This window comes from Dipodomys ordii, unplaced genomic scaffold (assembly GCF_000151885.1).
Source record: "Dipodomys ordii isolate 6190 unplaced genomic scaffold, Dord_2.0 Scaffold2, whole genome shotgun sequence".
Classification (NCBI taxonomy): domain Eukaryota; kingdom Metazoa; phylum Chordata; class Mammalia; order Rodentia; family Heteromyidae; genus Dipodomys; species Dipodomys ordii.
The window spans coordinates 22,190,393-22,212,481 of record NW_012267218.1 but is presented as its reverse complement, the minus strand read 5'-3'; the positions used below and the strand labels follow the sequence as shown (position 1 = coordinate 22,212,481).

Below are 22,089 nucleotides of genomic sequence, written 5' to 3'. Positions count from 1 at the left end.
TCTTATCTAAATGGTCAGATTAGCCTTAGAAGTTCCAATACCCAACAAAAAAAGAGAAAGGAACAGAAGGAAAGTAAGAAAGGGATGAAGTAGACAGTCATTCAAATTGATATAACCCTCAACTAGGAAAGTATTTCTGAGCCATTGGAAGAGTTTGACTTTGTAGTACATAGAGAGGATTTATTAGTACCTTATCTTAAAAGGTGCAGTTGTCTTAATGAAAGAGTTAAACTAAGTTTGATATTTGTATATATTTCATTATGGCCAGAGAATGATAAATCTTATTTCCATGGTAGAAAATTGGATGAAGTGACAGAACTCTGTGCTAACAGAGGAAATGATTCTTAGTCTAATCAGAGATTTGAAAGAATCTTTTATTAAACCATTATTCTGTGTCAGGCACCATGTTAAGTGCTTCACATAACTAATCTCAGTTGATTTTCCTTATTTATTTATTTGTTTGTTTATTTATATTTTTTTGTTGATCATGGGGCTTGAACTCAGGGCCTGGGTGTTACCCCTGCTCTTTTGCTCAAGGCTAGCAATCTACCACTTTGAGCCAAAGCACCACTTGGGGCTTTCTGGTGGTTAATTGGAGATAAGAGTCTCACAGACTTTCCTGCCTGACCTGGCTTCAAACTGTGATCCTCAGATCTCAACCTCTTGAGTAGCTAGGATTGTAGGCATGAGCTACCAGTGCCCAGCCTCATTCGATATTTTCAAAAGAAACTTTTGACATAGTATGTTTATAATTTATTTTTTCTTCTTTTTTGGCCTGAGGAAAAGGATGAGAGACTTGCCTGTAACGGAATAGCTACTAAGCAATGGAATTGTTTTAGACAAGTCTGACATATACAAAGCCCAGTTATTAACCACTACACCATTTTATACAAAAAGGAGCCTCTTGGAGACAGAATCAGGGCCTTTTCTTTGCCCCATTTGCCTGACTTTTCCTTTGGTCTATCTTTAGGGAAGTATATCCTTCCTTATATTCAATCCTCTGGATAGTAAACCGGAAGCTGATTGTTTTTGACAAGAGTGTCTAGAGTTCCAGGGTCTGGGGAACAGGGCAAGCCATTCATGCCTTGGATTTGAGGATGGCGGGGTTTTGGTCTCAAGTTTTTGTCTAATAAAATCTTTGTCCTGTAAAGGTGGTGTTTGCTGCATAATCCAGTTGAGAATATTTGCTTTCTTCTATAATTGTCTTTGCTCCAAATTAAAACAAAAACAAACAACAACAAAAACTACCACCACGCTGGGCACTGGTGGCTCACACCTGTAACCCTAACAACTCAGAAGGCTGAGATCTGAGGATCATGGTTCAAAGCCAGCCTGGGCAGGAAAGTCCATGAGACTCTTATCTCTAAACTACTCAGAAAAAGTTAGAAGTGGTACTGTAGTTCAAGTGGTTCAGGGACAGTGCCAAGGCCCTCAGTTCAAGTCCCAGGACTGGCAAAACAATAAATAAGTTTTAAAAAAAATACCACTGCCACTGTGTGCTGGTGGCTCATGCCTGTAATCCAAGCTACTCAGGAGGCTGAGATCTGAGGATCGCAATTTGAAGCCAGCCTGGGCAGGAAAGTCCAGGAAAGTCCATGAGACTGTGATCTTCAGTTAACCATCAGGAAACCAGAAGTAGCACTATTGGTCGGTCAAGTGGCAGAGCACTCACCTTGAGCTGAAGAGCTCAGGGACAGTGCCCAGGCCTAGTGTTCCAGCCCCATGACCGACATATATACACAAATAAAATACTTCCGCCAACAAAAAAGCTTACTTTTAAGTCAGCTAGTTATTCTGAAATCCCTAAGCATACTAGCCCATCCCCCATGTTATCAGCTTTCTGTTGCTATAGCAAACTACATGAAAGAATAGAGAAGAGCTTTGAATATAGCATGCTTACTTAGCATGTGAACACCATTACCTCAAAAGAGAGAGAGGCAAAAAATAATAAAGGAGAAAAGATGTACTTTCACTCATAATTTTATATCTCTTAGTCCATGATTTGTTGGCTCCCTTGGTTTTGGGCTTTCACCATGGTGGCAAAGCAGAACAAGAAGAGAGCAAGATGCAAGAGCACATCCCAATGACCTAACTTCCTCTCCATTTATTTATTTATTTATGTTGTGGGGCCTGAACTCTGGGCCTGGGTGCTGTCCCTCAGCTCTTGAGCTCAAGGCTAGCACTCTACCACTTGAGCATTAGCACCAGTTCTGGCTTTTTCTGCTTACATGGTGCTGAGGAATCGAACCCAGGGCCTCATTCGTGCAAGGCAAGCGCTCTACCACTGAGCCACCTTCCCAGCCCCCATCCATGACTATCCTTCATTGCTCCAATACTCCCCACCTCCAGCAGGAAATAGTAATAACATTTCTTCCCATTAGAGTATGCTGGATGAGGTAAAAGCTTTTTAAAGCCAATTGAGTATCAACATATGCACAGCATGCATCATCCACATTGCTGTTGCATTGGTGAGCTTATGACTTCCAATATTCTTTCTTTGGTTTGAGCTGACTTCACTATGTGGAAAGTAACTCTTGATCAGTTGGTGGAATGTCTAGCATTATGTGTACAGTGCTTTCAAAGTGGTCCTCCAAGCTGCAGAGCAAAGTGCTACCCACAGCAAAGTGCACTGATAGCAATCAAAGGCTTGAGAGGAAATCCAGGGTCCAAGAGTTTGAGATAGAAAATAAAGGCCATCCACTGAAATTTGAATTTCCAGCTTGGTATGGTAATACATGCCTATAATTCTAGCACTGAAATGACTGAGGTAGGAGAATTTTGAATTCAAGGCCTGCCTGGGATATATTATGGAATATGTGTGTATGTGTGTGTGTGTGTGTGTGTGTGTGTGTGTGTGTGTGTGTGTGTATGTGTACATATCTTCAAATAAAGAAGAAATGCTTTCCAGTATCAACATGTCCTTTGAAATATTTGGGGACAAATTTATACTTCAAAATTAACCTTTCAATTATTTGAGGTTCAAATTGAACTATGGTTAGGCTTGGTATTTTGTTTAGGAGGAAATGCAGGGACTGGGCTCATGCTAGATGTTGCCAAAACATCACCTGCTGGTGAGTGACCTCCCTTCTTCCCCAAGTTTGGCAATGAAGAAAGACTTGAGGCTGCAGTTAGACATTCCACTAGTGGCTGGGGAAGGGCAGGGTCCTGTGTTTCAGAAGAGATGAAAGAAAAGAGCCTTCCTTTGGCCACTTTTCCTTTGTGAATAGCTTCTTCTAATCTGTCATCAGTGGTGCAACATGTACATATTTGAAAGGCTCCTCTTCTAGAGAATGTCTTCAAGGGAGGTACTTTATGTTTTCCTCCTCTTCGTCAGCTGCATTTCTGAATCATTCATTCATTGTCAGGCTCTGACCTCCTAGGTTCTGTCCCTTCTCAGGCTTTCTAAGCCTCTCCTGAGGTTCTTTCCCTTGGGGCCCTCCAGCGTTTTTTATCATTGTTCTGTCTACATGGGTCTGTGGAAGGATTTTGGTGCCTCCTCTAAGATCCTGGCTTCCGAATGTGTTTGCAATCCTATTAGACATTCCTTGGAGCTCTGCTGAGCTCAAGCTTTGCTGGCCTTTTAAAACAAATGTTTACACTGGCGCAGGTGACTCATGCCTCTAATCCTAGCTACTCAAGAGACTGAGATCTGAGGATCACTGTTCTAAGCCAGGGAAGTCCATGAGATTCTTCTCTCCCACTAACCAGCAAAAAGCCAGAAATGGAGCTGTGGCTCCTAAATGCTAGCCTTAAGCAAAAAAGCTCAGGGACAGTGTGAGACTACTGAGGTCAAGCCTCCCTTGGTCTCTCTAAGTCCTGAAAGAACCTGTTGGTATGCTTTCTACTCAGTCTTCCTAAATAATGTCCTTCAGATTCCTATGGATTCTGTTCAGTTTGTTCATCCCAGCTAGAATCCCACACTGAGTGCAGTTGTCTGTCTGAAGCCCAGGTCCCACTAAAACATCCCTGACAGGGTCAGGCCAGGCCAGTGGCCAAGGGAGGAGCCAGAAGGACCAGAAAGGGCAGGAGGCTGTTTTCTACCTTTTCTTTCCACATTCCAGGCCACCCACCCCCTTTCTCAGGAGTGTCTGAACTCAGGAATGGAATTCGAAGTGGCCTGATGTATCATCAGTAGAGTATACATGCTAAGATGTTGAGAGTCTCAAAGTAGATCACCAACTAAATACTCTTAGGGTAGTATATTCTGTATGACAGAATATATGTTACATGTCACCCAACAGGTTTATTGGCCCATTGTGGCCTTGTGCTGTTTAGAAGGCTGCATTGAGCCCAACCTTGTTGCATCTGTGGCCTGATCTGCTCAGAGAGGCTGGGACAGAAAGAATTTGCCAGACTTGGGAAAATAATTGTCTTGACAGTCAACTTTGTGAAGTTATATAAAGCAGAATAATTAAGATGAAGTACTCTAGATTTGTGTGGGATTGGGTTCTGAACTAGCCCCACCACACAGAGCCAAAGTGCTGTGGGAGTGTAAAAGAAATGTTCTTATCCATTTAAGAATTCTTATCTGTGTAAGAATTGGACCTTCACTTAATTTTGTAATTTGTGTCCCAGAAAACCCAACATAGGGACGTATGTCAGTTACATTTAGACAACAATGCTTATGATAAAAATGACCTCTTATGATACAAACAGACAGAATGACCTAGTCTTCTCTGGTGGGAAGCCATTCTCTGTGCTTTCCTCAGTACAATGATTCCTTTCACTGGCCTACCCCTCCAAGGGGCGTTGGCAACTAGCCTAGGGAGTTATAAGCCGGTAGTGGCTCTGGTGAGTCATTAAATCAGAATGGTTGCTGTACTCGCCCTTCCTTGTACTTTAGCGAAACCTTAGTGGCCAAAGAGAAGAGCTTCCAGACACCTCTGTGGCTTGGAGCTCCATGAGCTGCTTTGACTAGAGAGGAACTCCTGAGGCTGCTGTGTACACAAGCTATGACTTGCACCAATCTACATGAATGTCAAGGGTGCCCAAGGTAGAGCTGTGGGCCTCATGTTCGGCTAGAACTAAAACGACCCCTGGCGGACATTCTGGAGTAACTATGTTTGATTTTAATTGTGTGCATTTTTCTCACCTCTAGAATGGGGATGCTCTACTATCTACCCTCCAGGTAGTTATAGCTGTAATGGGCTTAGAACAGTGCCTAGTACATAAGTGTGTCCCGCTGCTGCCTCTCATCATCATCATCATCATCATCATCATCATCATCATTGGAAAAAAGAAAAGGAAGGCCAAGAGATCCTTTCTCTCTTGAGTCAGTTTTAGTGTCATCATAGCTACTCTCACTATATTTATTCAGACAAATCACTGTATTTCTTATTCCCTTAAGAAAAAGGTTCTTAAGCCGGCCGCCGGTGGCTCATGCTTGTAATGCTAGCTACTCAGGAGGCTGAGATCTGAGAATCGCAGTTCAAAGCCAGCCCAGGCATGCAAGGCCATGAGACTTTTATCTCCAATAAACCAACAGAAAACCAGAAGTAGTGCTGTGGCTCAAGTGGTAGAGCTGAAGAGTTGAGGGACAGTGCCCAGGCCCAGAGTTCAAGACCCATGACTGACAAAAAAAGAAAAAAGAAAAAGAAAAAAGAAACAGTTTCTTATAGCATATTGTAGTTGCTCCATTTACTTGGTGGATGAACTGATGAAGTAGACACCAACTTAATGCTCTTTAGAGTGTCATCTAATCCCACATAATAGGTCTTGTGGGATATTAAATCTGAGAAGTTGGAGGAGTGGTCAACGAGGAAAGAAATGACTTGCAGAGGGAGTGGCATGAGGGGGTCAGAGATCTGGAGTGGTAGAGAGGGGAAAGCGTCATCCAGAGGAAGAAGAGGCTGAGTATTTGTCTTACTGTACTAACCCACAAAAATCTGGCCAGAGCTTAAGAGAGGAATGTAGACAATTCTGACTTGAGAGTAATATTCTATAGAGCCTATGTTTCCATGTCAGGTTCAAGGAATCAGAGGGCAAAGGTGTGTGGCTAAGAAAAGGTTGATATGGTTACTTCTGATTGTTTTGAAGGACTTCTATGGGGACTGCAGAGTAGTTTCAGAGCTCCTTGAATTTCTCTTCTCTTGAAATAGCACTCTGGAGTGACAGTAAGGATGAGAATGTTTAAGCTCCCTTACTGCTGGAGGGTGATGGAATTAGCAAGGGCTCTAGGATAAGGCTGACTGTAATGTTGTTTCTCCCTCCTTCAGGTCTGAATGCCGGTGCTTTTTATGCTTTGTCCACTCTGCTGAATCAAATGGTGATCTTGCACTACCCGGTAAGGGAGTTCCCTTGGAGATAATAGGGTTTTCCAGGACTGTCTCCACAGAGGCTGGGCTGGGAGTTTATCCTGGGTTCCCCCAGTTCTAGGCAGCCTGGGATGGTTGTATGCTGATGAGATGTGGAGGAAGGTGGCCCTGGATTCCCAACCTGGCTCTGGTGGTCCTAAGTTGTGATGGTGACACTGACAAGCTGGCTAGCATCTCTCTGCTATCTCTTTTCTGCAGAAGAAGCATGGTTATTTCTTTTAAGATTAGTTTTAGGATTAGCAAATACTCACCTTACATAAGACATAATAGATGATATATATATAAAACGTACAATATAATAAAACAAGATCTCATATATATAATATACTATGTTATATAGCATATATGCTATACTATATGTTATATAGTATATGATAAAATATCTCATACATAAATATACATAATATATAGTATAGAATATATTATATAGCATAAATTGTTTTTATTATTATTATTTTATTTGGGCAAGATTTGTTTTGAACTCATAGGTTCAAATGAAAACATTTAAAAAACATTTTTAAAATGTTTTCAGAAGCAATGCCCAGAAGGCTGGACATTGGGAAGGCAACATGATATGTCCTAGAGTCAGGAACAAGGAAGGCCTGGCCCTCTTTTGCAATGTCTAGGGGCTCATGCTGGCAGAGGCAGAAGGCTACTAAGGCTAAGGGATCCAGCCTTTACGTTTGATAGGTCTGAGTTCACATCCTAACTCTGTACTTAATACATGCCTTGTGACCTTGGACAAAAAAAGTGAATCTCAGTGTGCCTCAGTTTCCTCATTTATAAAATAGAGACACAGTGACCCCTAACCTTATGGTGGGCAATGATGAGGTTACATGAGAAAAGGTTGTAAACTCTCAGGCATAAATAAACTCTCACCTCATAGACAATAAAATAGCTATTATGACTCCCATTCCTTTTTTGCACTGATTGTTCCAATTTGTTTCCCATCTGTGAAACAGAAACAATGATATATAAGACACCAGAACTGCTGTGTAATTAACTTAAAAAAAATCAGAGCCAGGCACCAGTGGCTCATTCCTGTAATCCTAGCTACTTAGGATGCTGAGATCTGAGGCTCACAGTTTAAATCCAGCCAGGACAGGAAAGTCAGTGAGACTCTTATCTCCAATTAACCACAAAAAGTCAGAAGTGGAACTGTGGCTCTAGTGATAGAGTGTTAGCTTTGAACACAAAAGCTCTGGGACTGCCCAGGCCCATAGCTCAAGCCTTAGGACCTGCCAAAAAAAATTTTTTTTAATCTGTGTGAAAGTGGTTTCTAAGTCCAGAATTGGGTTCATCATGTCACCCAGTGTCCAGAGTCTTGAACACAGCCAGGGTTATATTGTTGGTGATATAACCTACTGTTGTGAGATTTTTCTTCCAGGCCCCCTGTCTCCTTCCTAGCCTTCCTGTCCCCAAACTTTCTAAATGTGGCTGAAATGGGATGATCCTTGGGATTTCCCCAGGGGCAAGAGGTGAATGCTGGAAGAATCGGCCTGACCATCATCATCGCAGGAATGCTTGGGGCTATGCTCTCAGGTCTCTGGCTGGATAAGTCCAAAACCTACAAGTAAGTGACTCTTGTTCATTGGCTCAGAAGCAGGGACCCACTTTTTGAAATGACACATTCATTAGCAGCAGGGCTCAAAAACTTTGGGTGTGGCAGCTGGAGGTCTGAGTAGTCAAGCAAGGCAGTTCAAATTTAGCTTCTCGGAGCCTCACTTTCCTCATTTATAAAGAGAGGGACAATATACCCACCCTGCAGATTGTGCACACGAGAAGACTAGCTCCATCCTCTTCCCCATTCTCCTAGCCAACGAGGAGCCTTGTAGCAGGGGCAGAAGAAAGAAATAGGAAAAAGATTGTAACTTTTAAGTAGGCACCATGGAGAGGGAGGGTGGGCCAAGGAAGAGGGTAAATGCAGATGAATACAGTTGAAGTCATTTATTTGTAGGTATGAAAATAGAACGATGAAACCAGTTGAAATGGTTTTAAGGAGGATAAGGTTAAAGGAGAGTGACAGAAAGGGTGAAGTTGATCAGGTTGCATTGTGTACATGTGTGGAAAATGTCACTCAAAAATGGCCTTGCACAATTAATGTATGCTAATAAAGAAAAGGAAAATGACTGTGAAACAAATATCAACTGTTGGAAAGTTTGTGGATGGTTCCAAGAGTGAGATAAGGCAATGATTTCACGGTCCTGTTGCCATGGCTCCCTGAGTTCCAGTGATATCAACTCGTGCTCTAAGTTTACAGTGTGAATTATCGTGTATTCGTTTCTATCTTATTGGTAAATATCATGATATATTTTGGACCTGAACGCCCAGTGCATTTCTAAGAGCCCCAGAGCTCATTAAAAAGTTTCCATGTAAATCCAGCTACTTGGGAAGCAATGAGGTAGAGGTCTGAGGCCTACCTGAGCTACAAGTATGAGACCCTCATCTCCACCAACAAGCTAGCTGTGATGCTCTGTGTTTGTGAGCACAGCTACAGAGAGACATAGGTTAGGAGGATTGTGGTCTGAGCCTGGCCTCAGGCAAAAGCATGAGACCCTATCCAAAAAAACTAAAGGAAAAAAGGGCTAGGGCTCAAATGGAAGCAAACACTATATCACTAAGCTAACTCCCAGCCTTGTCCTTGACTTCTTGTGATTTTCTGGTGCTCCCCATGCCTAGGTACTCAATTAATACAGGCTGGTGGGACAGCTGCCAGTATTATCCTCAGCTGGGACAGAGCTATATTCTGGGCTGCTTTGTTAAGGCCTCCAAAGTTCCCAGTGTCTGGAGGTGACAGACAGTAGCAGACCTGTTTCCAGCCACACAGACCTGCTGCTATGAGGCTCTGGTCAGACCAGGTCAACCTCTGGTCATGGCTGTCCTAGTCAAAGGCCAGTTGAGGTCTCTCTTAGGGATGTGGTTGTTTGGTGGGGCTTGGCTGCCATCTCGTCTCTGCCATCCGCTAGTTGATTGCTTTGGCCAGATGCAAGACCAGTGAAGACTGGCCATCCTCAGATTAGTGGACAGCAGTGTCCCTTCTTCCAGGCTTGCTTTGCAGAAGGAGAAGGGAGGGATTGGAATGTTGGCTGGGCTGGGATGTGGGCAGCCAGATGACTCAGATGAAATTACAAACAGAATGAAAGGCTTGGGAGGACACTTGCTCAGCCCACTTCAGAGCTTAGGCATCAGTAGCTCTAAGTGTGCCTCCATGTCCAAATCCTGTGGTCAGCTGCTTCCCTATCCCCAGGTCTCCTGTGTGTCCATTTTGGCTCGAGGACTGGAAATTGTTGGTGAGGCCCATTTTTCTGAGGCAAGGACTAGAAAGTTTTTCTAAACTCGTCAGTGGTTTAACGTTAAGTAAATGTGGCAGAAACAAGTTCAGCATCTGGTGAGCTTGTAGAATCACTGAGATATTGTGTCCTTGAAGTAGCTTTCTGCAGGGTAGTGGGTGGGGAGCAGGGCAAAGGCCAGAAAGAGGCACTTCATCTCAGTAACTGCTTTGAAGTACCAGGTCAAAGGGACACAGAGGTCAAGGCTCTGTCCTTGACCTCATCCAAGAATGCAATCACACATTATTGCTTGTATGGGTAGCAAGAGACAACACTGAGGCTTCTATCCCGGCTCTGAGTTCAAATTCCAGTTCTGAGTGTACTCAGCCAATGACTTTGAACAAATCACTAGCCTCGGTTTCCTTACTGGTAAAATTAGGGATGGACATATGTTTCTTATATGATTTTTTTGGAGGGGGGGTAAGAGTTGAATTGAAATCATAAACACACATAAAGGGTTTAATAGAATTTGAGATCCAGTATGCACAGGTCTGAGAGTGATGAAACTGTGTGTGTGCTGGTGACCCACTGTGTTGTGCCTTCAGGGGTGGCAGCAAGGGCTGCAGCTGTCATCCTCTATATCACCATGGTCTTGGCAGGAGGGGAGAGGAGGATGCACAGCCTGAGCCAGGCAGGAGGCTGAGCAAGACCTCGTCAACGGGAGCAGTGCCTTCTGGGAGGGGGATCTAGAGAGAGAAGCCCGTGGGGGCTCCACAACACAGAACTCACTTAGGAAAGCTGGCAAGGAGTGAGTAGAGGTTTTGCTTTGGTTTTGAAATCATGCCCTTAGTTCTGGGGTCGAGAATTTTTTTTTTCTGAGTTCTCCTGTCAGGAGCAGAGTAGTTTAGGTTTAATTGGAAAAGTTGTGCTGTGCTGTGCAAGTGACAACAGGAAAAACTTACCAAGAAAAGAACATCTGAAACTCAGATCTCTGCCTATTGTTTCTGTGGGGTCTCAGGGCAAAGCCAACAGGCAGAATTGGATGACTTGTGCAGTAGTCCTGGGCTCTGCTGCACTGTGACCAGGCTAAATGTTTATCCCGATTTGTTTCCTTTTTCTGGTGGGAGTTAAGAGAAGGAAAAGGGCTGAGCTGCTCTTATCTGTGGGCAGGGCATGGCAGCTTGTGTAAGGATTCTGTGGGAAGAGAGCATAATCTAGTGGAATTGATTTTGTGTGTGTGTGTGTGTGTGTGTATGTGTGTTTGTGTGTGTGTGTGTGTGAGTGTGATGGATCTTGAACTCAGAGCCTAGGTTCTACTCCTGAGCTCTTTTGCTCAAGGCTAGTGTTCTACCACTTTGAGCCACAGCACCACTTCTGGTTTTCTAGTGGTTAATTGGCAATAAGAGTCTCACAGGCTTTCCTGCCCCAGCTGGCTTTGAGCTGTGATCCTCAGATCTCAGCCTCCTTAGTACCGAGGATTACAGGCATGAGCCACCAGCACCCAGCTTGGAATTGGTATTTGCTAGTCTTACCTTTTGTAACACTGATCAGGATATAGTTCAATAATTACTTATTGCCACATAGGTATGGTGGTATGCATCTGGAATCCTAGCTTCTTGGGAGGTAGCAATAAGAGGATAACAGTGTGAAACAAGCTAGTGGGACCCTATCTCAACTATAAACCATGTGTGGTGTGCATGAATGCAATATCAGCTATTCAGGAGCCAGATGTAGAAAGATCATGGTCTGAGGTCATTCAAACAAAGGTACAAAACCATGTCTGCAAAGAAAGTCAAACTAAAAGCAAAAGCCCTTGACAACATGGCTTAAGATGGAGAGTTACTAGTTCAAGCATGAGGCTTTGCATCCAATTTCCCAGTACTGTCAAATAATAATAACAGTTATTATTTGTCATTGTAAATAAAATTGTTGATAAAAAATTAACATTACATTCATGATGTCCCAGCCCAGAGCCCAGAGCTTAATATACTAGTGTCCTATAGACACTTAAGGAATGAATGAATGATCGATCTTGCTATATAACTTCTTTGTCATACTTGTAGGGAGACAACCCTGGTGGTCTATGTCATGACCCTGGTGGGCATGGTAGTATATACATTCACCTTGAACCTGGAACACCTGTGGGTTGTGTTCATCACTGCTGGTACAATGGGGTAAGTTTAATTGCAACTGTTTAGTTGAAAACACCATTGCATGGATCCCAGCACTTCCAGTATGCTAGAATGCCACATAGACCCCCTGCTGCCTTGGACATGTGGAAAGGGTATACAGGGGCCTTGATACTACTTGCAGTATGCTAGGCAGCCTGTGCTCTTCTGCTGGGGTGGAGTGAAACATGTTCTATGCCCTTTAAGACCTCTGGGATGCTAAGAAATGATTAACATCTCTTAGCTTTGCCTGGGAACACAGTGTGTCAATGATGGTACACAGGGCTCAGAATCAGAAGTTTGGGGCCAGAGTCTAAGTTCTGATGGTGACTGCTGTCATAGTCAGGCCAATCAACTGTTCTGAGCTTCAGTTTCTCATCTGTCAGTGAAAGTAAGTGTGTCGTGCTTTGTCGAGTTGGAGGGATTGAGAGAGACCAGTGTCTTATGCCTGTAATCCTAGCTACTCAGGAGGTTGAGATCTGAGGACAGTGGTTCAAAACCAGCCTGGGAAGAACATCCATGAGACACTTATGTTCAATGAACTACCAAAAAGCTGAAAGTAGAGCTGTGGCTCAAGTGGTAGAACACTAGCCTTGAGCAAAAGAAGTTCAGGGACAGCTCCCAGGTCCTGAGTTCAAGCCCCAGAACCTACACACACACACACACCCCCCACACACCCCCACACACACCCCACCTTCCCTCCCCAACAATTCAGGATATGAGAACAGTAAGGGGTGGTACAGATGGAAAGAATTAGAAGTGAAAATTTCTAGATCTATTATTTGAAGAAATGTATGAATCAGCACTCCTTTCACAAGGGCCTATGCCGCACTTCACCCCTCAGTTACTTTCTTTTGGCAGTGCCACTGTGTATGTGAGTAGAGGAGAGACACCTCAGACCCTTGGTCCGGCCAGATGGCTAGTCTCTGGAGGGACATGCCAAAGATGAGCTCTTTCTTGGTTTCAGAGAGCCATGGAGATGCTGCCCAATTCCAGAGTCTTTCCACTTCCTACACAGGGTCTCTTGGCTGAAAGTGAAACACATTAGACATTCTTTTTTTTTTCCTGTGGCTGTTATGCTTTTAATGGAGAGGTATAAAATGCATCAATGCAAAAGAATGTTTCACATACTTGTCAGCATAGTGATTAATAATGTAAAATACAGTGTTTAAGAGCTCAAAAGAGAAACCACAAAATTTTCTGCAACCTAAGATGTTGGAAAGACTCAAGTTGATTTGAACCCACCACCTTTATGTTAGTAATTCTCAATGGTATCTGAGGGTGGGGGTGGGGGGAGAAGAAAATAAAGGCTCATTATAGCACACATCAGACATTCTTGCCTTTCTGTAAATGTTGCCATTGCTGGCTGCAAAAACATCCCTGGAGGATCCCATGTATCTGAGGATAAGGCATACTAGTCTACAGAATCCTCTTTCCTTGGTATGGCCATTTGGGGATGGCCAGATTGTTAATGGGCCTGGCATAGCTCACTGGGAGAGGGAGGGTAGGAGAGGCAGTGGGTCCCATCCTTGTTCTGCAAGCTCTCTGTCACCGTGTTCTCTGCTCTGGACTTCAGCTTCTTCATGACTGGCTATCTCCCGCTGGGATTTGAGTTTGCTGTGGAGCTCACGTACCCAGAATCCGAGGGAATGTCATCTGGCCTCCTCAATGTGTCTGCACAGGTAGAGAAGCTAAGTTTCCTCTTTGTTCTCTGCCCAGCTTGACTGGTGTTCCCATATGGCAGCTCAGTTCTCCCCAGGAGCTCATGGACTGGACTCTAGTTTCTAATCTCTCTTATGCTTTGCCAGGTATTTGGGATCATCTTCACCATTGCTCAGGGCCAGATTATTGAAGACTATGGCACCTTGCCTGGGAACATCTTCCTCTGTGTATTCCTTGCCCTTGGAGCAGCTCTCACTGGTAAGTAGAGAGGGGTGGGGTGGGATGGGGGGAAGGGCTGAGAGTCAGAGGAGGCTCAGGCTTTTGGTAATTTGGGACTCTTGTGTATAGATGGGAAATGCACATGCTGGGGGACAGGTAGGGATGATCGTTAGGAAATCATTTTAGGAGGTAGTAGCAGGATTGTGTGGGATGTGAAGAGGCCTTGGGGTCAGACAGCCTATTCATATGTGAAGACAGACTGACACTGACCTCTGTGGTTGTTGGGTATGTGAAACAACCTCTGGGAATCTAATCTGTAAAATTAAGATAGCTGGTGATGGGTGGAGCAATGTGTGTAAAGTTCTAGCACTATAAAAGACTTAAAGGGACTTTTAAGGGAAGTGACCCATCTGTAAGAGAAGGCCAGTGTCATTATTGGATTCTGCCTCTCCGGGACAGCAGTGGTGCTTGGGCTTTAGTGAGTTGACTCACTTGAGATATCTGATCACCTCTCTCAGGTGAACTTGACCATTGAATCTGCTTGATAACTCTTGTCTTTGCCATTCAGCTTTCATTAGGGCAGATCTCCGGAGGCAGAAGGCAAACAAAGATGTTCCTGAGATAGTGAGTATGAGGAGCTTCATGGGTATAAGATCTGGGTCCTGAGGCCAGTGATGAAGCTGAGCCAACACAGGTGGGGTCATGGGGGCTCCCAGAGGGTCTGGTTTTGTGATGGCTCTGAGGCCAGCTCACCCTGTACACATACATTCAAAGGGTTTCCTCAGTGGCTGTTGGTTCTGCCATTGCTTTTCTGCTGGTCTTTTCTGGGCTCTTTCTCCCACTTTCTACCCTTCTGGCTCCCTGCTCTTGTCCCCAGAACATACGGTGGTCATCCACTTCTTGCCATATTAAGGTTTTTGGAGTTTTGTGACTAATATGTTGGAAGATGACTGTTTGGACAAGTTCTGTCTGTGGCATTTCTTGGGGAAATGGATTTGTGGTCATATATGTTTTTGAGTTTCTAACTGTTGCTAACTATTCTCTAAGAATGTACTGTCAGTTCAACCAATGTGCATTGCTGTAGCACTGTAGAGGTGTGCTAAGGCTGAGTATTCCTCATGTTAATAGTCTTGGCTAATTTTCAAAGGCAAAACTAGTTTTCTGCAAGAGATGAGTTTAGTACTTAAAGATATGTGTTGGCAGATAGACAAGAATCTTCAGTTCTTCAATATTTGTCTCCAGATGCCATGTGCTGGCATCTGAGCTGGCAGGCGTCTGAAGCCCAGCAGGGGGAGGAGCCTAGGGGAAGAACTTCATCGAGAGACAGAGAGACAAACCTTAAAGCAAAAATGATGCTCTGTGGACTTGCATGAGGATCAAGAGCCACTGTGGACAGAGGCTTGTGCCTGTGTTACATACAGAGACATACTGATTGGATACACTTTGGTCAATAAGTAGATAAAAAGCTTAGGAAAGGGTATCTGTAATAAAGCAGGGCAGATTAATTTTTTTTGGGGGGGAGTAAAAAAAGATACATTGTGTCTAGTGTCATGAGATTTTGCCCTGTTACTGGCAGATAGAGGTGAACAAGAATACAGAAATCCCCTATCATCTTACCCTGTACATTTATTTTTGCATGTTGTCATCTATGCACCTGTAGTTTATGTATGTTTAATTTTCTACTCTACATGTTTGCTTAAGACAGCTTGATAAACTCTGCAAACAGTTATAGTCTACTACAGCCTTATGTCTGCAATATACGTATTTCTATCTTGTTTACCCTTCCAGGTGTTCTAATATTTCCTTAGTCTTGAAACCATATTGGGGTCTGCCTGGTCCAAGTTTGTTGGCTTTGCTTGAGTCTGGTATGTTGGAAACTGTGCTGAGTAGCTGAATAGAAGCCTTAAGTTTCAGTCATGATTCTCACTTGTCTCATGTCCTTGGATAATTCACTATGTGTTTCTGGATCTTACTGACAGAGTCAGTGACAACTTGGTATTAAGGGGAAGTAAGATCATGCTAGAGCTGACACTGGCAAGGAAGCTGCCACTGCCACAGGGCGTGCCTCCTCTGAAGCTGGGTCATTATGGGTACCTCATGCGGGTCAGTGAAACTCAAGGAGTTGCAGACAAAAAATGTCAGAATCAGGCACAAACAAAGCAGGCACCATATTTGTCTCTTTCCTTCCCCCATCTCTCTCTCTCTCTCTCTCTCTCCCTCTCTCTTTTTCTCTCTCCTCCTTTCTCCCCCTCTCCCCCCCCCACCTGTGATGTCAGTAGTAGGGCTTAAACTCAGAGCTAGGGTACTCTTCCTTAGCTGTTTTGCTCAAAGCTGGTGCTCTCCCACTTGAACCACACCTCCACATATGGCCTTTTGATGGTTAATCAGCTTATAAGGGTTTTGTGGACTTTCCTGACCTGGCTGGTTTCAAACCATGATCCTCAAATCTCAGTGTCCTAGGTAGCTAGGATTACAGGCATGAGCTTCCAGCACCCAGTTCAGATCTCTTCACAAGAATGAGATGTGTAGTTTCAACAAAAAGAGAGATAAGGCTAATGACTGTCCTTGAATTTGAGTTTTTGCTTTGAGTTTTCCATTTTTCTTCCAGCACATAGATAGATGATAGTTATGCTTCAGTCCCTACAAGCCTGTTTCTGGTAGTGATCTCAAGGCCGCAGGTGCCTGGGCATTTGTGTATGCTGTATATGCTGGAGAGCTGCTGACTATGGGCATCAGTTGTCTGACTAGACTCATGCCTGAGGCTAGTCTGATGCTGAAAGGTTAGCAAGACTGAGGAAGGGAAAGGGGCATACGTAGCGCTGTTGCCCATGCCATTGAATGACCAGGATGCCCTCCATCTGTTCAGCTGGTACCGACCTTAGTTTGGCCCTGCACCTGCCCCTTTAGGCCTTGAATCGTGTTGACTGGGCAGCACTGTGTCTGTGTCCAAGGCCTTTTGCTAATTAGAAGATCATTTTTTGCTTTTGTGAGACAGGGTCTCATTGTATATCCCAGGCTGGCCTTGAATTTTTGATCTTTCTATCTCAGTGCTGGGATTTTAGGCATGCACCACCATGCCTGGGTCAGACAAAGCATTTCTTGAGTTGGTAGTATTTGTCTGGGACCTAAGAGAATTACAGGTCATACTTAATTTCAAACCCATATAATGCGAATGGCCTAAAGTACTCTTTCCTAGAATGAATCCTGTGCTATGATTTCCTTGGTAAAGCCAAGGGCAAACTGTTTCTTAGCCTATGTTCCCCTAGGCATGAAGTACAAATATGTAGCCATTGAGTTGATATAGACAATTACATGTGGTGCCTTTAAAACACTGTCTTTGTGGGTTTTTTTTTTTTTTTGGTTGGTCATGGGGTTTGAACTCTGGGCTTGGGCACTCTCCCTGTGCTCTTCAGCTCGAGGCTAGCACTCTACCATGAGCTATAGCACCACTTCCAGCTTTTTCTGCTTATGTGGTGCTGAGGAATTGAACCCAGGGCCTCATGCATGCAAGGCAAGCACTCTATCACTGAGCCACTTTCCCAGCCCATCTTTGCATTTTTGTTTTTTTTTCCCCCATGAACATTATGATGCTACTTCTCATCATGGGGGCCACCTCTGAATGGAAGCCATAGGCTTGGCATGTTGGGCAGCTAGTTGGTGGTGTGTGGTGGAGTTTCTGGCTGTCAGGATAGGGAGGCAGGGTGGGATTTGCTTGTTTTAATCCCAACAGCGAACCTGAGGCACTGTACTTGGGATGAGTGGGATGGTTTGGTGGCCCTAGCATCATAGGAAATTGGCCTTTATCTTTGCTGAGGTCTGATGAGGTGATGTACCTAACTAAGCATGCTCTAGGTAGGACCTGTTGTTTCTTGTTCCTTTCAGTTGCTTCTGGGGGTAGAATGGACACTGGCTCATGTTCCCACTGGTTAGAGTCATAGCCAGGCAGTTGCTCCAGCCAGGGAAGGGTGCCTTGCTTTGCCTCGCAGGACTACCTGCTTGCTTTGCCTTGCAGAAAGTCCAGGAGGAGGAGGAAAGCAACACCAGCAAGGTGCCCACCATTGTGTCAGAGCATCGTCTCTGATGGAGACATGGCAGCCACTCAGGAACCATGAACACCCACTTGTTCATTCCACTCAGCTCACTGCCAGCAGAAAGACCTTCATTGGGACAGCTTCTGGAGGGAAGCGGCTGCAGTATTTGTGGCTGGCATGGCAGTGCCCATGCCTCCTGGAACCCACTCAAGAGCTTGGATGCTTCATGGAGGAAAGTCGGACCTTCCATCAAATGCAGATTGGATTATTGCCCCCTTCTCTATTAGGTCATGGGTGCTGGTTTGGGGAGAGGCTGATAGAGGGTGCTGGAGTCTAATGTTGCTTGATTCTTTCCTTCCTCTAGCCCCTTCCTCTCTTCTGGAGAATACTTGGAAAATTATCACAAGAAGAAAGCTTACTCAGGATATTCACTTTTTCTATTGTCTCAAGACCTTCCCATAAAGCCCAGTTCTCATGAAGAAGGGGCCAGCTGCTCTGCCTGGGGAAGAGTCATTCCTCAGCCTGAGTCATTGCACAAACCACTCAAGGGCACCGAGAGAAGGCACAATGGGAACATCTTCCATGGAACAACCCCATCAGGGCAATTCCCTCAGGACTCTTGGCCCAACCCCATTCTCCTGGTCTGATGTTGGAATCTGTCTCCAGACCCTCTTTCTTAAGCGCTGACCAGACAAAATATCAATAAACTTGGCCAAATTTGATTGTAGTCCTGCAGGGGATACTGTATCACCTAGGGGCCAAGAAGGTGCAGGGTGAGTTTGTGAAGATCTGCATTTGGGAACTCTGCTAGCCTGACTTGTGTTTTCATACAAAAGAAGTCTTTGGCCAGGGACTGCTGTGTGTCCAAGTTCACCTAGTCTATTTTTATCTGGACATTGCATTATTCCCAGGGGATAATCACAGCTAATCTCAAACATTCCACTCTGGCAAAGCTAAGGCTGCTTCTGAGAGATGAGAGGAAAAGGGTAGCCAGGAGCTCATCTCTTGCAATGGGCATTGAGTTAGCTTGAATTATAAACATATCTCGACTCTGGTGGAGGCAGTATTTGCACACCCAACTTCTCTTCATCTCCTGCTAGTGATTGATGATCTTTATCAGATAACCTCAACCTCAAGTGATTCCCTTTAAACCAATTCCAGTTGAGCTCTTTTCCTACCTAGCCTGCTGTGTGGCCCTACTCCCGGGCTTTGTATCTTCTGAACATAAGAAGAGATCTTAGTTAATTTTTCCAGGGTAGCTGTGGCTATGACCATGATGCTGTCTGAATTTAGTCTCTCTCATTATATCAGAGGAGCCTGGGCTGGTGTTATTGGGCTCTGTGTGTGTGTGTGTGTGTGTGTGTGTGTGCGCGTGCGTGCGCACGTATACACAGATCTGCACATGGAGGGGCAGAATTCCCTGTATAAGTAATACATGAAATTCACACTTTGGGTGGAAGGGGTGGGAAGGGTATCTACCTTTTTAATGGGAGAAAGATGTTTATTCAACTGCTCAAAAATGTATTAACATTGTTTACTGAATCCATTTTAAAAAGATAATTTGTATTTTCTATTTGTAACATCAGATGTCTTAAGGCAATAAAGATTCTCAAAGTGGTCTGTGATTATCTTAATTTTCTTTTTTTCTTCTTTTTCTCTTTTTTTTTGGGGGGGGTCCAGTCCTGGAGCTTGAACTCAGGGCCTGGGCACTGTCTCTGAGTTATTTTGCTCAAGGCTATCATTCTACCACATGAGCTACAGCTCCACTTTGGGCTTTTGGGTGGTTAATTGGAGATAAGAATCTCATACTTTGCTGCTTGGGCTGGCTTTGAACTGCAATCCTCAGTTCTCAGCCTCCTGAGCAGCTAGGATTACAGGCATGAGCCACTGGCTATCTTACATTTCTGAGGACTGAGGTATGGCGACGTTAAAAGGCTGGTAGAGGAGTAACTGTGACACCCCCCTTGTAGAAGCATGTTCCATCTGTTGGCATGGGCGCTACTCTCTATAAAAGAGTCTCTATATCTGAAGGTTCCGGTCTACCCACACAGAAGACTACAACGCTGTGGCTAGCCTGTGACCTTGACCTTTCTTCCTACTGTGTACACTCTGGAATGTGATCCCTGATGAGATGGCCCACTGTTGTCTCTGGCTCTGCCTCAAAGGGCGGCTGAAGAGTTGTTCCACAATCACCCCATTCCTGTACCAGCTTGCTCAGACTTGAGCCAACCGGTCAGTTCCCGTAGTTGCCTGCAGTTTCTGGCTACCGGTTTCCTTCTTAATTGTCTGTCTTCACAGCTGTGCTCATTTCACATCTGTTATGTGGGGATGTCAATGCTGTCAGTTTTCTGCATGATTCTTCCCTCCGGAGGTACCATGTGCTCATTGCATTCTAGCGCCAGTCATTAGCAATTCTTAGCTGGAGAGAGGCAATATTCTAATTCTACTATTCTATTTTTTTTTTTTTTGTGCCTGTCCTGGGGCTTGAACACAAGGCCTGGATGCTGTCCCTAAGCTACCTGAGTCACAGCTCCACTTCCTGTTTTTGGTGGTTCAGTGGAGATAAGAGTCTCATGGACTTCCCTGCCTGAGCTGGCTTTGAACCACAATCCTCAGATCTTAGTCTCTTGAGTAGCTAGGATTATAGGCATGCCACCAGCACCTGGCACTACACTTATTTTGGGTAGTACTGAGGTTTGAAGTCAGCGGCCTTCAACTTGCTATGCAGGTACTCTACTGCTTGAGCCTCACCTCCAACCTTTTTTTTTACCTTATTCTTCAGGGAGGATCTTGTGCTTTTACCTGAGGCCAGTCTCAGACCAATATCCTTATGGCCTTCCATATAGCTGGAGTCACATGCACACACTACCATGCTGGCTTCTTGATTTAGATGGGGTTTGACTCAATCCGGACTTGAACCCATCTTCCCAATCTCCTCCTGAGTAGCTGGGATCACAGGCATAATGATTTATCAGGGAAGGGACTGAGTCTGAGTAATAGTAATCTGCTACGCATAATGCCTGTTTTCCACCCAAATTGTCACTTTAGAACCTTCTGGATCTTACCTATTCTCACATGCAATTACATTTCCATGTGCACATCTAGAGGATCCACATCATCTTACACTTTCACTCCTTTCTCAGTGGTCTCCAGGTGGATTTATATATTCATGTTAATTCTATAATTTTTTTTTCTTGGTCATGGGGCCTGAACTCTGGGCCTGGGCACTGTCCCTCAGCTCTTCAGCTCAAGGCTAGTGCCACAGCACTACTTCCTGTTTCCTGAGTGGTTTATTGGAGATAAGAGTCTCTCAGCCTTTCCTGTATGGGCTGGCTTTGAACTGCGATCCTCAGATCTCAGCCTCCATGATTACAGGCGTGAGCATTGGAGCCCGGCAAGATTTTTTTTTTCAAAGTGCAGTATGGTGGGGATGTGAGGCCTGGAGTTACTCTACCTTTTTGTACCATAAAGATGGCAGTCTGAAAGGAAAGATAACAGAGAAATAGAATTGGAGTCTTGATTGGACCATTCCTGAAATTTATAATCCTTGTAACTTTTTGGTTATGCAGCCATGTTCTTTTTACTGTTTAAGGTGGATTTTATTCCTTTCACTTAAAGACCTGATGGAGACTTCCCAGGATATTAAAAACAGTAAAAATTCTGTTTTTTGTTTTTCTGGTTTTATTTTTGTTGGTTGTGGGGCTTGGAACTCAGGGCACTGGCACTGTCCCTGAGCTTTTTCACTCAAGTGTAGCATTCTACCACTTTGAGGTTTTCTGGTGGTTAACTGGAGGTAAGAATCTTATAGACTTACGTACCAGGGCTGGCTTTGAACTATGATCTTCAGATCTCAGCCTCCTGAGTAGCTAGGATTACAGGTGTGGCACTGGTGCCTGGCCCTTTGAACTTCCTTCAGACTCCCAAGTCCCATCTTTGTTTCTGATTTTCTTTTTAGCTCCTCTTTACCATACTGTAGCTACACTGATATATCTCCTGAACAACTAGTCCTACCTGCCAGTTACTGTTCCCTCTGCCCTAAATGCCCACTTCTGGTCTTGAGACTGAGTCCTAAGCATTTGAGTCTCAGCTGAAATCCCCGTGTCAGAACTTTTCTGGTGATCCAAGTTATGTCCAGCATTCTCCTACCCACCTGTTCTTGATCAAATCACCTTGCTTTCTACAGAATTCTGTCTGTAGATCTTCCATGAGCTGCCTTGTGAATCCTGTTTTGCCAACTATGTTAGGCCCCTGGGAGCAGGGTACTGCCTGTGTTGTTCATTTCCCTGCTCCATGAGACTGGCATGGACAGGTCCTCAATAAATATTTGCTGAAATAACAAGGGACCTTGCAAATAGACAAATTGAGTGGGAGGCGCAGCCAGGAGAGGCCCAGGCAGTGTTTCAAGAGCAACTGTCACTAGGGGACA

The 22,089-nt window shown here is 44.5% G+C and overlaps 1 protein-coding gene across 1 annotated transcript in view; it reads left to right on the top strand.

The window, feature by feature from the left end:
- The window catches only part of Flvcr2 (feline leukemia virus subgroup C cellular receptor family, member 2), a 49,570-nt gene extending 30,565 nt beyond the window's left edge, over window positions 1-19,005 (top strand). Inside the window, exons 4-10 of the mRNA XM_013017067.1 lie at window positions 6,216-6,283; window positions 7,784-7,887; window positions 11,647-11,757; window positions 13,328-13,433; window positions 13,560-13,671; window positions 14,201-14,256; window positions 17,645-19,005. Coding sequence (XP_012872521.1) covers window positions 6,216-6,283; window positions 7,784-7,887; window positions 11,647-11,757; window positions 13,328-13,433; window positions 13,560-13,671; window positions 14,201-14,256; window positions 17,645-17,713 — 626 coding nt within the window. The 3' untranslated portion in view covers window positions 17,714-19,005. The remainder of the gene's footprint in view (window positions 1-6,215; window positions 6,284-7,783; window positions 7,888-11,646; window positions 11,758-13,327; window positions 13,434-13,559; window positions 13,672-14,200; window positions 14,257-17,644) is intronic.
- The last annotated feature ends 3,084 nt before the right edge of the window (window positions 19,006-22,089 follow it).